This window comes from Pyrgilauda ruficollis, unplaced genomic scaffold, assembly GCF_017590135.1.
Source record: "Pyrgilauda ruficollis isolate IOZ18807 unplaced genomic scaffold, ASM1759013v1 scaffold139, whole genome shotgun sequence".
Classification (NCBI taxonomy): domain Eukaryota; kingdom Metazoa; phylum Chordata; class Aves; order Passeriformes; family Passeridae; genus Pyrgilauda; species Pyrgilauda ruficollis.
Window position 1 is genome coordinate 1,283,008 of NW_024512432.1, and position 15,354 is coordinate 1,298,361.

The 15,354-nt window shown below is 43.4% G+C and overlaps 1 protein-coding gene across 2 annotated transcripts in view; it reads left to right on the forward strand.

Annotated features, from left to right (window-relative positions):
* BMP2K (BMP2 inducible kinase) overlaps positions 1-15,354 on the forward strand; it is a 49,955-nt gene that overhangs the window by 21,191 nt on the left and 13,410 nt on the right. For both annotated transcript variants that reach the window (XR_005954507.1, XM_041459646.1), the window contains exons 4-15: positions 192-334; positions 622-743; positions 1,739-1,820; positions 2,347-2,479; positions 4,626-4,729; positions 6,230-6,309; positions 7,101-7,261; positions 8,723-8,883; positions 9,457-9,552; positions 10,234-10,415; positions 11,227-11,384; positions 14,251-14,364. Coding sequence is in view for 1 of the 2 variants with exons in the window: in XM_041459646.1 (XP_041315580.1) it covers positions 192-334; positions 622-743; positions 1,739-1,820; positions 2,347-2,479; positions 4,626-4,729; positions 6,230-6,309; positions 7,101-7,261; positions 8,723-8,883; positions 9,457-9,552; positions 10,234-10,415; positions 11,227-11,384; positions 14,251-14,364 (1,536 nt within the window). In the remaining variant the exon portion in view is untranslated. The remainder of the gene's footprint in view (positions 1-191; positions 335-621; positions 744-1,738; positions 1,821-2,346; positions 2,480-4,625; positions 4,730-6,229; positions 6,310-7,100; positions 7,262-8,722; positions 8,884-9,456; positions 9,553-10,233; positions 10,416-11,226; positions 11,385-14,250; positions 14,365-15,354) is intronic.

Genomic DNA, 15,354 nt, shown 5'->3' on the forward strand with positions numbered 1-15,354 from the left:
TTCCATTTGAGCCAATAATTTTTCTCTTTAGGGTGATACAACAGTGTGCTGTTGGAAAACCAGGTTTGTTTTGTTCAAATCCAGTAACTGTGGAAAACGTTCTTGCATCATATCATGGACTTAATGCATGTAACTCTTTACTTCTGCACCTGATAGGAATTGCTTGAAAGAGACTTCTCTTGTTTCTTTAGCTGGGCAAGTGGTGAACCAGATGAACCAGCGTCTGCAGACAGGCTTCACCGAGCCAGAAGTCATGAGAATATTTTGTGACACCTGTGAAGCTGTTGCCCGGTTGCATCAGTGCAAAACACCTATAGTTCACCGGGATCTCAAGGTATGACCTTCATTGTAAGAAAATCCAGGCTAAAATCAGGGATCTGCTTGAAAAGGAATGAGGATGTGGGAGAGGTTTCTGTAAGACAGGTTTCTAGTTGGGAGCTTGCTGTTGGTGCAGCTATAAACAGACATTAAGCATAGGATGTCATTTATTGCTAAAACAAAGTTTAGCAGTTGATTTTTGGGAAAACTTCCTGTTTGTGTGTGAGATCATGGAGTAATGCTTAACCTGGAAATTCATGCTTTTATGTTAACCTACTTTTTGTGTGTTGGTTTTCTTTGAAGGTGGAGAATCTATTGTTAAATGATAACGGGAACTACGTTCTCTGTGATTTTGGCAGTGCCACTAACAAATACCTGAACCCTCAAAAAGATGGTGTTAATATGGTTGAAGAAGAAATTAAAAAGTAAGTTCACTTTTAGGTGATCAGTCTTAAGCAGTGGCTGTGCTGCCAGGACACTTCATGTATTACAGTGTGGTCTGCATGTATCACTAATGACTTGAAATTAATGGCTGATCTTGCGTTTATTTTGGCGTAAATATAGTAAAATACTGCAAGTATTTGATAAGATTTCCTTCATTTGTTCACAGATTGGTTTTCAAAACTGCGATTCTTAAAAATAAAACTGTTGGCAAAAAGCATGCTGTTGTGACAGTGAATTGTTCAAAAATATATGTCTGGCTCCTGGCCATTTTAGGAGTTGGGTATTTTTTATTTGGGCTCTTTTTTAATACTGCTAAGCAAATACTTGCTAAGATGCCAAGAACTAATGTACAGAAGCACTGCAATGGATTTATGTAGTCTCCTTTGCAGAGTATGGTCCATGTCTGTTCTCCTGAGACTGATGAGAAAAATATTTCATCTTTTCTTAGACACACTCTTGAAAACATCTGTTATTGTTGTTTTGCCTTTTTGGGCTAACTACTGCAGAGGGGTAAATAGAGGCTGCTTGTTTTCAAGTCAGGAAGTGATAGAGGCTTTTTCCATTTCTGGAGTATTTGATCTACCAGTTGAGCAGTTGTTTTGGGGTGTTAGTGTTTTGAAGTCTGCGTTCTGCACGTTTCACTGTGAGAAGGGAGAGCCCTTGCAGGACTGAGCAGTCACCCCCTGAGATGACTGGCTGCATGTGCACAGTCACTCTGGCCGAAGTCTGCTTTGGGGCAATAACACTGAAAGTCAAGTTTGCCTGTCTTAATGCTTATTCTTGTGTATGGTAGCTGATACTGCTGCTCCAGATACTAGTTGTGATGCTGCAAATGCACTAATGATGTGGATCATGAGAGACAATTCCAGGCACATGTCTGAAACTTGTGTGGTTGGTGTGTGCATGGTGGATCAGGAAAACACCCTCTCACTTCTGAGCGAGGTTTTGAGCTATGTCCTCTCTGTTTTGTGGCTAGGTACACTACACTGTCATACAGAGCTCCTGAGATGATCAATCTGTATGGAGGAAAGCCCATTACTACCAAGGCAGATATCTGGGTAAGCAAAAAACTGAATAGTGTGATATATGGGACTGGTTAAGGAAGGGGGAATTACAACCAGCATTGACTGACTGAAAAATGAATTACTGGAAAATTAAATACATTGGACAGCTATAGAACACAGAACAGTAAAGGTTCTTGGGTAGTTACTTTTTTGTAAAAAAAAAATGAATCCCATGTTTGATTTTTTTTAATTTAAAAGGTAGGGGGATGTCTGCCCTTGTTGATATGCAGACAAGGGAAAAAATAGGAGATTTAGAGCAAAGTGTGGTGTTATCTGTGAGTGATGTGACACTGAGAATGCAGTTCTTGGTGTGCTCTGGTTTGTACTAGGTCTGCTGGAGGAATCAGTGGAGGAGAAGTGTTGTTAGAGCAGCTTTGATCCATCAGCTCGTCACACCAGCTGTGTTTCAGAGTGCAGCTCCTGCGCAGCGCGTGAACATCACTGTGGCCGGGGTGCAGCGTTTTTAGTGCTGCCTAGGGCTCGCTCTCCTCCCCTCACAGGGCTTGTGTTTCTTTTACAGGCACTGGGCTGCTTGCTGTATAAGCTCTGCTTCTTCTCACTTCCCTTTGGAGAAAGCCAGGTGGCCATTTGCGACGGGAGCTTCACCATCCCGGACGGCTCGCGGTACTCGCACAGCGTGCACTGCCTGATCAGTAAGTACACAGGCACGGGCAGCAGCCCTTCCAGCTCACAAAGCCAGCAGAGCGCAGCAGCTGCTGCTCAGCACCTCTGCTGTCAACACCTGCCACGTTCAGCTGTGCTTCCCAGCTCCCCAGGGGCCTTGTTGGGGCTCAGGGGAGCCTTTTGGTTTCTCTGGGACTCGGGGTGATTTTTTTTGTCTTCAGGTGTTGACAAATCCCAAAGGACTAGGGGGAGTGCAAAGAGTGCTTCTCTTTATTCATATTTTTTGCCCTTAAGTGTGCGTTTTCTGTGGAACGTCAGACTTCTCTGTCCAAGTTGGGCAGTTGTGCTTAGATAAATTTGAAGTCAGCTTTAGCATAGCAACATCCGTGTGCAAGATTAATTTCACTGGGGACAATTTTAATAGTAGTTGCATGGTTTATAGTGGAATAAAATCTGGTAAGTTTTGTGCAACCCCAAGTGTCAGACCTGAGCTCTGGCAAGCGTTTGGAAGCACTTAAGTGTGTGAAGGAAAATTTTGGACAAGAAGCAGTTCTGAGGCTTGTGATTCATCCATTACCCAGGCAGAGAGATGTGGGAGCTAATATTTACAGTCATCATCAGTATTGTCTTTGTTTTCAGCTTAGAGTAGGCTCACTTGAAAGAGTGAGATGGACAGCATATGAAAAATTCAGAAGGTTTGAATAGGAGCTCTTACAACTCTAAGCTATGGATGTGTTGACCACTTAGCTTATGCTGTTACATAATAAGTAATACCAAATCCAAACCACTTTTTTGAGTGCACATTCACAATTGAGAAATGGCAGTTATGATAGTAAGCACTTCCTTCTGCCAGTACTGACAGAATGAGATGAGTTTTCAAAGGACTTAAGTACTTTTCTCTGTCACAGTGTTATTTTTTTAAGAAGAGTATGGGTTTTAATCCTTTCTCCTAGGTATGAATGCAGATTTTCTTAATTCAATGAATGGCTGTGCCAAGATGAGCAGTACTGACATGGAATATATGTGTGTGAGGCAGAATGTCCTTATGTAAACTTCCCTTCTTTCCATTTGGAGTGGAGGTCATAAGAAGTTGCACTTGTCGTAAAAGGTATTTCAGGGACTGTGGCTTCATCTCAGCTCTTTTACAAGGCAGTGGCTGGGGAGGAACGAGCTGAACGTGCCCCACCCCGTGGATTTAACCTTTCAGAATCAAGTGGCAGGAGTCACTTCAGTGAGTGTTCTGCTTCCATGCCATGCTGCTGCAGCTGAGTGCTGGAACCTGTTAGTTTTTGAATACTGTTAAAAATTAAACTTGCAGTGAACTGTACAGGACATGAAATGATGACTTTGTGTAAAATGCTCGGATCTGTCTGACGTTGTTTTTCAGCCTATGGAGGGTTTGTGTAAAATGATGTGTTAGGCTGGCTGTTCTACTGAGCATTTGTGCAAATGTAGTTCACTTTGCTCATCAGAAGTGAGAAGTTAAATTTTCATAGTGTTCATTTACTTGATAGCAGAACATATTTTTAGAAGCTTAGGTTTTTTACAAAGTGTATTGTATTGTTTATTTAGGTTCTCTGGTTATCTAGGCAAGATTGCTGGATTATGTATACTGTGTTCTATTTGATTTCTTGGAAAAACAACAAACCTTTTAATTTGGGAAGCAAATGTTTGAGAGGGAACATAGGGAATTTTGTCTTCTCAGGGACAGGAAAAGTCCTTTTATTCATGGAACTGTATTTTCTTATATGCAAAATTGTTCATAGTCAATGAAACCTACAGAGAAAAGCCTTAGCATGTTGTAGTAAGGTGTGTCAATCTTGTTTTAGCTACACTGAATTTTGTATTAATCCTGGAAAATGTTAGTGCAGTGAGTTGATTGTTGTCTTTCTCTCTGCAGTTAGTATTTCCTACTTCAGTTTAGCTCCCTTTTGCACAACTGAGTGTCAGCAAATCAAGCAGCACACGCATTCTGCAATTGTTTTTGACCTTATAAACTATTGTCTTGACAAAAAGTATTAAAACAAGTCCCCCAAACCCAAGATAACAGTGTAAATGACTCTTATGGTGGTAAGCTGATTTGGTGGCACTGCTGGATTTTTTCCTTGCTGGTAGCATGCTGTCTCAACAGGCTTTTTGTAATCTAGCAGTGATAAGTCTTATCAATTTTTGCAGGATACATGCTTGAACCAGATCAAGAGAAGAGACCTGATATCTTTCAAGTATCTTACTTTGCCTTTAAAATTGCCAAAAAGGAGTGTCCAGTGTCTAATATTAATGTAAGTACTCTTGACTTCCTTGTGTGTTCTCAGTGTGTTGTGTGGGTAGTATTGAGAAGTCAGTGAGAGCAGCTGAGAGACCACCTCAGTTCTGTCACTGACTGCCTGTTTGCTGAATGTAACACAGAGCAGAGAGCACAACAAGCTCATGTTGTGTACACTGTAAACCAAATATGTTCTTCATTTTGAGGGCATAGCTCCCTCTGTGCACTATACTGACACCGTACCAATGCCTGGGTTAGGATTTTAGCCAGTAGTAATCTCTTAATACAACCAATATGAAATACTCAGATGTTAACCTTGTTGGCAGTAGAAGGCTGAATGTTGTAAACGGAGTGTCAAGAGCAGGTATGTTTGCTCTTAAACAAACCCTTTGCTTAGCCATCCTTAGCAATTGTGTTAGTCCAGTGGGAGGACTCCAGTGAGTTGGGAAGCAAACAGAGCAGTACTTGAGTCAGCCTGTGTTCCTTCCCTGACCCTTGCTTTCCGTGGGGGTCCGAGCTTGGTCTGCAAGATCACTTGCTTCACGGATATAATTACGGAGTGCAATGGAATTTGGGGGCATTTAGCTCATGTTGAGTATTTAAAAGTGGTTCTCAAGACAAGCATCAGGAAAAATCCATCCCTAAATTGAGTTTGCAACAGATATCGGTTGTAGTAATCTCTGTCTTCAGAGGCAGACCAGTGAATTTTCTGAGATCCCTTTGAATTCCTTTTTTCCTTTATCATTGTAGAAGGAAGTCCTCAGTAAATTTGAGTGTTGCCTTTTGGAAACACAGATTAAAATAAACCAGGAAGTCTTGAAATATTTGATAATTAACTGTCTCTGTTCTTTTTAACGAGATTTAGATTTGCATTTGTTATGTGCATTTGTCATGAGAGATGGATTTTGTCCTTTGCCCCAAACTGCCATATTCCTTATAAAACAGAGTCTAGGTGATGTGGGATTCATTCAGGAACGTGGTGAAGGTAGGGGTAAGGTAAAAGCCCATCGAAGCTTTGGTGCTGCATGGTTTTCTGGAATTTGTGTTGTGGTGGAAGAGCAGAATGTGCTAAAAACAGCTTCTTCCAAGGCTGGGCTTCACTTTAGGGCTGGAGGCCGAAGTGATTCTCTGTGCAGTCACACGAAGACCATATTGTTGATGGCTGGCAGTGTGCCTGAAGCCAGGCTGGGCTTCACTTTAGGGCTGGAGGCCGAAGTGAGTCTCTGTGCAGTCACACGAAGACCATGTTGTACCTTATTGTTGATAGCTGGCAGTGTGCCTGAAGCGAAGCAGCTGACAGAAGAGTCAGGCCAGTCAGGTCCTGCTCTACTTCTGCCATACACAGAGGGGAGGGTGTAGAGGTGCTGGGAAGGTAAACCCTTTTCCAGCTGCAGCTGAGAGTTCTGCATGAAGCCTTGTGAGGAGGTCTTGAATCCAAGTATTCCTCTTCAGTGTGTAATGAATTTTACTTTCAGGATATTGGTTTTTTAATTTATTCAAATTTGTTTTTCCCAAGAATTCTCCTGTCCCCTCAAGTCTTCCTGAACCCATGACAGCTAGTGAGGCAGCTGCTAGGAAAAGCCAAATAAAAGCAAGGTGAGCAGAGGATGTGACTTACTGCTTTCTTTATCTGATGCTGATAAGGCCACATGTTTGTTTAAAATCTGTTTTCATACACTTGTTCAGAAATGAGATATTACCTCAGTAGAAGTCTTTAGATAAACTGTGTTTCTAGGAGCTTCAAGTCTGTTTGGATTCCACTCCTTCCCTTTTTTCATTATATTGAGAATTCAGGGTGAGAAGTGGGTATTTTGAAAGTAAATGGGTCTTATTAGTTTTTGCCAAATTGAAATTTTTGTGCAAAAATGTTCACTTTTTTGTCTTCATTCAAAACCTTGGAAATTCCTCTCCATGCCTCTGATTTCTGCTATCATCTAGTGTGTATGAACTTAAGGCTGATGCTGGATAAATCCTTTACCCTTTCATTCCTTGTTAGTGGAAGTTGTTTGGGTTTGAATCTACCAGCATGTGTGGCTCTGTTATTTTTACATTCAATTGTAATTATCAGCTCCATTTGCAAAGGAAGAGAAACAAAAACGTAAGAAATTTGTAGAAGTAGAAATAATTTGAACTAACGCAATGTTTTCGTTTCTCATATTTCTTGTACGTATGAACAGCAGTAGTGTTCCTAATTGTGGGGTTGTGGACTCAAGCACAGGACTGGAGTTTTAGGGAGCAAATTTTTAAGATACTTACATGCAGTGCTGCAGTAGAGTAGCACATGATTAAGACGTAACTCAGCTGTTAAGAGATGTACTGCGTCAAATTTGAAGTAGAAGTAGATGTCTTTTCATCAATATCTTATTTGGGAAAAATTGTCCTTTCAGAATAACAGATGCTGTTGGACCAACAGAAACCTCAATTGCACCACGACAAAGACCAAAGGCCAATTCGAGCACTGCCCCTTCCAGCGTGCTGGCAATCCAGAGCTCAGCAACTCCTGTCAAAGTACAAGTTCCCGGGGAATTTGCAAATCGTGGGCAAAAAGGTAACTTCAAGTGTAAGGATGGACCAAAATAAAGAAGTGACTGTGCCTCTCTTCTTCTTGCTCCACTAGAGATAACATTTACAGCTCAGTTTTATCAGTCTTACTTTTTCACATACCGAAAACCAAATCTTCAGTTCTGAAGGATTCTAAATGCGTGAGTTGTAAATTTGAGCTGCCACAAAAACTAAACTCAGATTGAGAAGTGCAAGTGTTTTTTCCTGGTGCTTAACACTGGTTTTTGAATGAACTTGCCCACTGCACCCAGAAGTTCACGCTTGTTTTGACTTGTGAATAATTCACAAATAGTACAGAGCCCTTCTGAATCAAACTGTGTTTTTTTTTGTAGTAAGAAAAATATTCTCCTGTGCCTCAAGACGTCATGAGACAGCACCAATAGTTTGGTGGCATTTGTAGGCTGGAAATATGCCACTTCTGTCATGACTGACAGATTAATTCCACATGACACTGTGGGTGCAGGAGGAATTAGGGGAGACATTCAAGTAAAATGGGTTTTTGAAAAATCGTAGTTCTTTTTCTCATTCAGAAAGCTCTGATATCATATATTTATCATAGCTCTGATAAATATTCACTTAACGAAATATGCCACTTCTGTCATGACTGACAGATTAATTCCACATGGCACTGTGGGTGCAGGAGGAATTAGGGGAGACATTCAAGTAAAATGGGTTTTTGAAAAATCATAGTTCTTTTTCTCATTCAGAGAGAGTGATAGCTCTGATAAATATTCACTTAAGTAGTTGACATTTTTACCTAGAGCACTTTGTAATTGCGTTTCATGCTGTTCTGTGGCTGCTGCAGAAAAGGAAGAGTAGTTTCAGGGATGGTATTGGAAAAGTCTCAAAAGGCCACTGAGAATGTTTGTGTCCCAGGTATAAGTACTTTTTATTAGGTGGGATCCATGTAACACCCAGCTTGAAAAGCTTTTTCTGTTGTGGCAAGGAACAGATCATTCAGATGTAAAACACATTGTGGCAGAGAGAAATTTATGGTAGTACCTGTCTCTTGAAAGTGCAAAAGCAATGGAGTGGCAAAATTAATCAGGTGTTCTGTTTGAGGGAGTTTGATGGATGAGCTAATAGTTTCCTTAGGGGAAAAAAACCCAAAACCCTCTGTGTTGAATGCATACCCAGCTGCATGCTTTGAGATAAGGGCTTGGGTAAGTCCTGCAGTGTGTAACTTCAGTGTTGGTAAAGCACAAGCCTGGAAGCCAGCTTGCTGTCATGAGACCAGGGGAAGCTTCCAGCATCTTGCACGTAGAAATGGTTCGTTTTCAGGTGTGGAATTACTTGTAAAGAAGTCAACTTGGTATCTGCCAGGTGTCCTAGTTGTCAGACGGGGAAGAGAAGTTGAAAGGCAGCGTCAGCTTGAGGTGGAAAACAGCCAGGGAGTGCTCTGGCTGAAGCTGGGGGGTCTGGATGTCACTGGTGTTGTCTGTCACAGGAACCAGTCGACCAGGGAATGGACAAGACATCTCACAGTCCCAAGGGACCACCCCACAGCAGCACAGGGTCCTCCAGCAGCTGCAGCAGGGAGACTGGAGACTGCAGCAGCTGCATCATTTGCAGCACCAGCCCACCATGCAGGATGCTTATATCCAGCAGGTACAGTCAGAACTGTTAGACAGGTGTTGGAGACTCATTGTGTGTGTTCATAACCCTTGGAATCATTCAACACTTCTGCTGTTGCTGCCTGTACTTTTCCAGCTAAAAGAAGTCCTGTCCTGTCCCTTCTTGCTTTTGCTTTGTTCCTTCATTGGCCCTGTAGTGTCTGCCCTAGAAAGCTGCTTGCCTTGTGCTGTGTTCTTGCAGCTTGACCCTGAATTCCATCTTGCTTTGCATCACCACTGTGTGACTTCAAGGCTTCAGACATGTGTAAAGGAGCTTGGGATAAATGTTTGGTGTTTTTTTTCTTTGTTTGTTTGTTTTTTTTGTGTTTTGATTTTTTTTTTTTTTTTTTTTGTTAAGAATTGGTTGAGGAGTGGAGAAAGGAAAAAGCTTCCAAACAGAGTGGTTGAAGTGCAGTGACTGAATTGCAAGCTGCTTCTTGATGATATATCTTAATTGAAAAATGCTGTGGAGTCATAGATGTTATAGTCAGAAGAAGCATTAATTCAAATACCTGCTTGTTTCTGAGGGGGCGTCACTACCTTTTAAAGCTATTTTTTACCTTTGCAGTATCACCAAGCAGTGCACCAGCAGATGGTCCAGCAGCAGCTGTTGCTGCAATCTGTGTACCAGCAGCAGCCTGCCCAGTCACAGTATCCTGCCATGGTAAGTCACAGAGGTAGTACAGTCTTAATCCATGGCCTGGGCTTGTGAATCTGCTCTTGTGTAGTTACAGTGAGAAAAGTGCCTGGCTAGTTGCACTGGGCTGTGGACGTGGCAAATAGCGTGCAGTTTGACATCTAAAATAGTATTTAGTTGGTGGGAAGTTAATCCAGACTAGCTTGTCTGGAGTTGCACTTGTGTATTAGTAATAGGATGGGATCTATCCCAAGTTTCATAAGGTGTGTCTGTGCTCATGTGAAATGTACTTGGTTAATGTTTCCAGTACTAGCCACAGCAGCAAATACATGTTACACAACATAGTGAGTGAAGATGGTGAAATCCAATTCTTCCTGAAAAGCAGAAGGGCTACCTGCCGTAGCCTGTTTTGTAGAGACCAGGATAAGTTGTCCTAAAATCTTGTATTAAGATGGAAGAGTAGAGTATGATGAGCATGCAGTTAGCAGTGCTGCAGTGGCATATATTTGGGTTGCAGTAATTACAGAAATGCAGGCAGTGATAGGCTGGACAAGAGGAGCAGTGTCTGCCCTGCTGGAGTGCTTTCTGTGTGCCCGTGTGTTCTGGAGGGTGGTGGAGGTGCCTGTGTGTGGCTGCAGGAGCAGAAGCTGGCCGGAGCGTCTCGGCCAGCCCGCGCGTGCTCTGGTAACACAGCCCTGATGTCCCCAGGTGCAGCAGTACCAGCAGGCTCTCCTGCAGCAGCAGCTGCTGGCTCAGCAGCGGGCGCAGCACGTGCAGTCCCCTGAGTACATCACTTCTCCACAAGACTTTGCACCAGCCTTAATCTCCTACCCCAGGTCGCTCCCAGTGCATGGCGGAACGGCAGCAGATCCTCCCTACCCTACCAACAGGTGAGAATTGTGGCTCAGCTGAGCCTGGGGTTACTCGTGGCTTACATCGCTAGTTGTGCTGAGCACTGCCAAACCCTTTGCTTAAAAGTTACTTGCTTGGGTAGTAAGAGTTTACTTAGAGCAGTTGGACAGTGGGTGTTCAGTGGTAAAGGATATTTTGGGAGCAATGTGAGACAGTTTGTTAACAGATGAGCCTGGTACAATTTTTTTAAAGTATTTCTTCCAGTATTTCTTGTTCACGGACTTACTCCAGGAACTGACTGCTAACCAGTTTGCTTGGGGTGGTCAGTAGTCTGTGTTGAATGAGGTTATGTGCATCTGAAAGGGGTGTCAGACACCCTGTTGAGAGCAGCTTTGTGGTTGGCCTTGATGTGCTGGGGCTGCTAACTCCTGTGCTCCGAGGTGTGACCTGAGTATGTAACACAAAATACACCTCAGAAGAGATACAGTCCCTGAGCAGTGGCCCTCAGACCTGCCTTTGCATAATAAATGGTAATAAATGATGACTTTTGCATTAAATGTTGCGAACAACAGTGTATGTAATAAAAAAATCCCCTTCCTTTCTGATTTAAAAATAAAAACCTACAGATCTGTCCAGTTTCACTGATGTTAGAAACCAGGTTATATATTTGTGTAGGTCCTTATTAGGCTTCCTTTAGATCAGCCTTCAGCTTTTTTGGGATGAGCTCTTAATTGTGTGTGTGCTGCTTGTGTGTAGGACTTGGCACCATGAAGCATGTCTCAGGTTTTGACCCTGATAACCAATCCTGTCATGTTTCTCTTTATTTGCTTCCTTGAACTGACTCCACAGGTCAGGCATTCCTGATGCTGAAGCAATTGCCAGCTACCCCAAGCAGAACATCAGTAACCCGCCTGACATGTCAGGTTGGAACCCATTTGGAGAGGACAATTTTTCCAAGTTGACAGAGGAGGAGCTGCTGGACAGAGAGTTTGACCTGCTAAGATCAAGTAAGGGACGCTTGAAGGCTTACTTTGCTTCCCAGTAAATGAGGGCTCTGTGGTTGCTCAGCAGTTCCAACACCTGCCTGTCCAAGGACCGTGCAGGCTGTGTACAGAACCTTCTTTCTGAGCATTTGAGGGCACGGTTGGGCCTGTCTTCCTTTCCTTTTCCTTTTTGAGAACACGTGCAATAGGAGCTCACCGTCTGAAACTGGTAGTTACTGGCTCGATTACTGCAAAATGGTAGTATCTTAGCTCTTCTACACTGCTTGTGCCACCTTCACTGCCAAGAGGCTCTCAACAGCAGAGGTATCTTGTCAGATGGGAAGAGAATTTTGGCTGCTTGCTTTATTCCTTTCCAGCTTTTTTCTTGCACACCAGAGCAGAAGATTGTGTGGGTCTGATATGTCCTTTGAAAATGCCTGAAAGAAAATTGATCTATTACATTATGTTAATGTTTTGTACTGTCCTTTTTGAGTGGCTACATGTAAGGGCTGGTTTATTGTACTGATATGGCAATAGTTGAATAAACTTTTTCCTCGTGAAGTCAGTTATCTCCATGGTTTTTACTTGGAATTACCTTCTGTTCTTAATTGATGAACACATGCTTGTTAGTTGCTGTTCCTATAACTGGTTTTGTTGAGATCAGATTTATTAGTGGGACTTGGAAGACATGACAGTGTTAAAAAACAGATTGTATATGCTTGGCTGTCTATCAGCAAGTTTCTTGCAATTAAAAGTACAGTAAAGTTGATTTTCGAGTAACTGAAAAAAATACCTTTGCCTCCAGTTGAGTATTTTTCCTATTGGATGTGCACATTACCTGTTAATCCTTTAGGAAAGTGACTGGGTGGGTTTGTTTGTGAAACTCTGGTTGTCAGTTTTCCTTTGTATCCTGTGTGGTTCAAATCAGATTCCTGTTTTTGAGTTGGGAATGTAGCCTGCATACATTTTACAGTCAAATGCCTCTCTGGTAGCTGGGGAAAATGGCTTATGTACTAGCTGAAATTTAGCATTCCTTCCAAGTCCAAGTTAAGGATTGGATTCAGTAGCAGAATTGAATATCTGTAAGCACGCTCCTTCCACATGTGGCCCTTAGTCCCCTGAAATAACACACTGGTGAGTCTGGAGCGGGCCAAAGAAGATGATAACCAAGGTACCTTTTGGGCTCAGCTCCTCAAGGCAGTTCAGTGCACAGGAGAGCTGGCTGTGGTAACACCCTTGGTGTGCTGTATCTGCAGTGCAAACCAAGCCCAAGGGCACAGCTCTGCTGGGCATTGGGGATTTCAGTCCCTCACGTGGAGACAGGGCAGAAATATCCCCAGTCACTCGCTCCCTTGCCGGCAGCACACTGGATGGCAGCCTTGTCTGCACGGATGGGCTGCCCTGGAGCTGCTCCGAGCTCCCGGGGCTTGCTGTCCCTCCGGAGGGGGAGCATGGTGGCTTGTGTCAGGCTGGGCACGTAGGTACACACGCCACAGCCTTCAGAGACCTTTTCATCTGGCTTTTTGATACCGAGGGTCTTGTGCCAAAGATCGTATCAGCACTCTTGGCAGCGTTAATGCCTTTACTGCAGTCAAAGCAGGAATAATTATACTTCATGTTGTCTGCTGGTACTTTGTCAGGTTTGGCTGGAATAATGAGAGATCAGGAGATTGATTGTAAAACTAAGTCTTGTACCTATAAAATTGTCTTGAACTGTGTGGGAATTAGTGGAGTTTCCTTAGCTATGCGTTCATGTTGAAGGCTGAGTTCTCTTTAGGTGTAGGTTATCTCCTATGAGGGAGAGAGGCTGTTGAGTACTAAGTAACTTTTTGCCATTTAGAGAAAAGAGAATTGCAGATGCAGATTTGATCAGTGGTTCTGTTTTTCTGTTACTGAAGCCAACTGCTGTTCTGTACTTTATAACTCACATACAGAGGTGTGTAAGTTGTTGGTGCTGACTAGTCTTCAAAAGACGAATCCTTTCTTTCTCTTCTCAGAAGCCTAGTTTGCACTGTTGAGCTGATGGTTTATACATAAATTAAAGGTGTTTCTAAATCTGGCATATGTTTTTAAAGCCTACATGTTTATGACAGTAACATGTAAGTAAATACACAAAGCCTTTGTTAGGGGATGAAGATGCTGCCACAATTTGTCAGGCTGGCATTTCCATTGGATTTCATGTGTTGGGGGGCTTAGTGTCAGTGTGTGCAGTGATGGGTACTGCTGGGCTGATTAATGACTTCTCTCATGAAAGAGGATCCAGTTCCAGGCCAGAACATGGCTTGTAATTGGTGAGGGTTTTCCTAGTAGAATGGTGCTGGTTGCAGTGAGAGGTAATGTGCAATTGGATGGATTTCTGAACCGAGCACCTTTGTGGAGGGCTGTGACACAGAGTGACAGATTGGAGCTCCTGGCTCTTGTTGTTCCTCTGTTGTTGGTGTTGCTGTGATCATCGGTTAGTGATGGGCCAGAAGCAACATCTGATGCTGCCTTTCTGACAGCATTGTGAAGAAGTAGATTTCTTAAACAGCTCCTGTAACCACTTAATCATCTGTGCAAAACTGAGAGCCAAGAAAACGAGTCTGCTTCCTCGCTGGGAAAGAACCCCCAGCCCAGCTTCATAGCCTTGCACAAAGGCCTGGGATCACCCTGGTGCTCCAGCAGGGACAGGTGTGGGGGCAGAGCCTCCCAGGCACTCTGCCAGGCTCCTTCTTTGCAGTGGGAAGGGGCTGCCCAGATCAGCTGTGCAGGCAAGAGCTGTGCTTCTTACCAGCATACAAGATACTCCTCCCTCACCCTGTTCAGTGCGTAGCTTTGCATAGGTCTAAGCCCTTCCCTCTTTATTTTATTTTACTTTATTTTTAGTTCTGTTTCATTTTGTTTTTTGCAGACAGGCTGGTGGACAGGAGAGCATCTTCAGATAAGAGTGTGGAGCCACATGCTGCTCCACAGACAAGTCCTCCTGAAGATCCCTTTGGTTCTGTTCCTTTCATTTCTCAGCAAGGCAAGTTCCATCTGTGACATGATTACCTCATAGCTGTATGCATACATACCTGTAGGTGTGTGTATCTGCTGGAGTATGCACAGCAGTTCAGTGACCAAAGAATGCCCAAGGGCTCGGCTGCCTGCTAACAGCACTTGGGTTGAAGGGATGTGTTGGTGTGTTCTTCACCTCCAGTTAAATCCCCTTGTGCATCCAGCTCCTGGTGCCTGTGGAGCCTTGGGACAGACTGTGAGAGGTGCGGTTCTGCTGGGCCAGTGCAGTGGGCATCACCTGGGCAGACCACAAGTGCTTTTGCTGAAGGGAAATTGCTTGCTAAGGCCAAATTTTGCTACTTCCCTGTAGTCTGCTTCTGACTCGCACTGTTTCTCTAGTTGAGTTGTCCAGCCGAGTGAAGACAGTAAGGTTCTATGTATGTAATGCACAGTTTTGGTACAAGTTGAGTCAAACGCCCACATTTTACATTGTCTACACATGGGGAGGGTGGGCATTCATTATTGCTTTTCAATTCAGCTTTGTCTGTGTTTACCTTGAATGGAAGTAAAAATAACATGTTGTGTGGGCGTTGTGAGTGGGAAACTGCATCACCCTGCAACTTAAGGAACAGTTTTAACATTTGGTTGATCAGCACTTTAGTATTTATTTTGGTACCTTTGACAAAGTAAAGCCTGTGTGGTAGTTGAATGGTAAGAGGAGGATCAGTCACTTCTGGAGCCGCTTGGGTTTTGTTGCGAGTTCCTGTGTGATAAAGGTGCCTTAGTATGACATGTACAGACTGTTTTTATGGAACTTCAAAAGCTCAGGTAACATGCCTTAAAATAAATCAGCTGGGGTCAACCTAAGGTAGTATCTGTGTTTTCTTTCACTTCGGTCCTGCATTCCTGGAGATGCTCTGGTAGGGCTGCAAAGCGCTCACTAGGGCTGTGGTGCTCCACATGGTGAAGGGTGGGCAGGGGAATGCTCTTGTCTTCTGCAGAGCCTTGGGTGAAAATC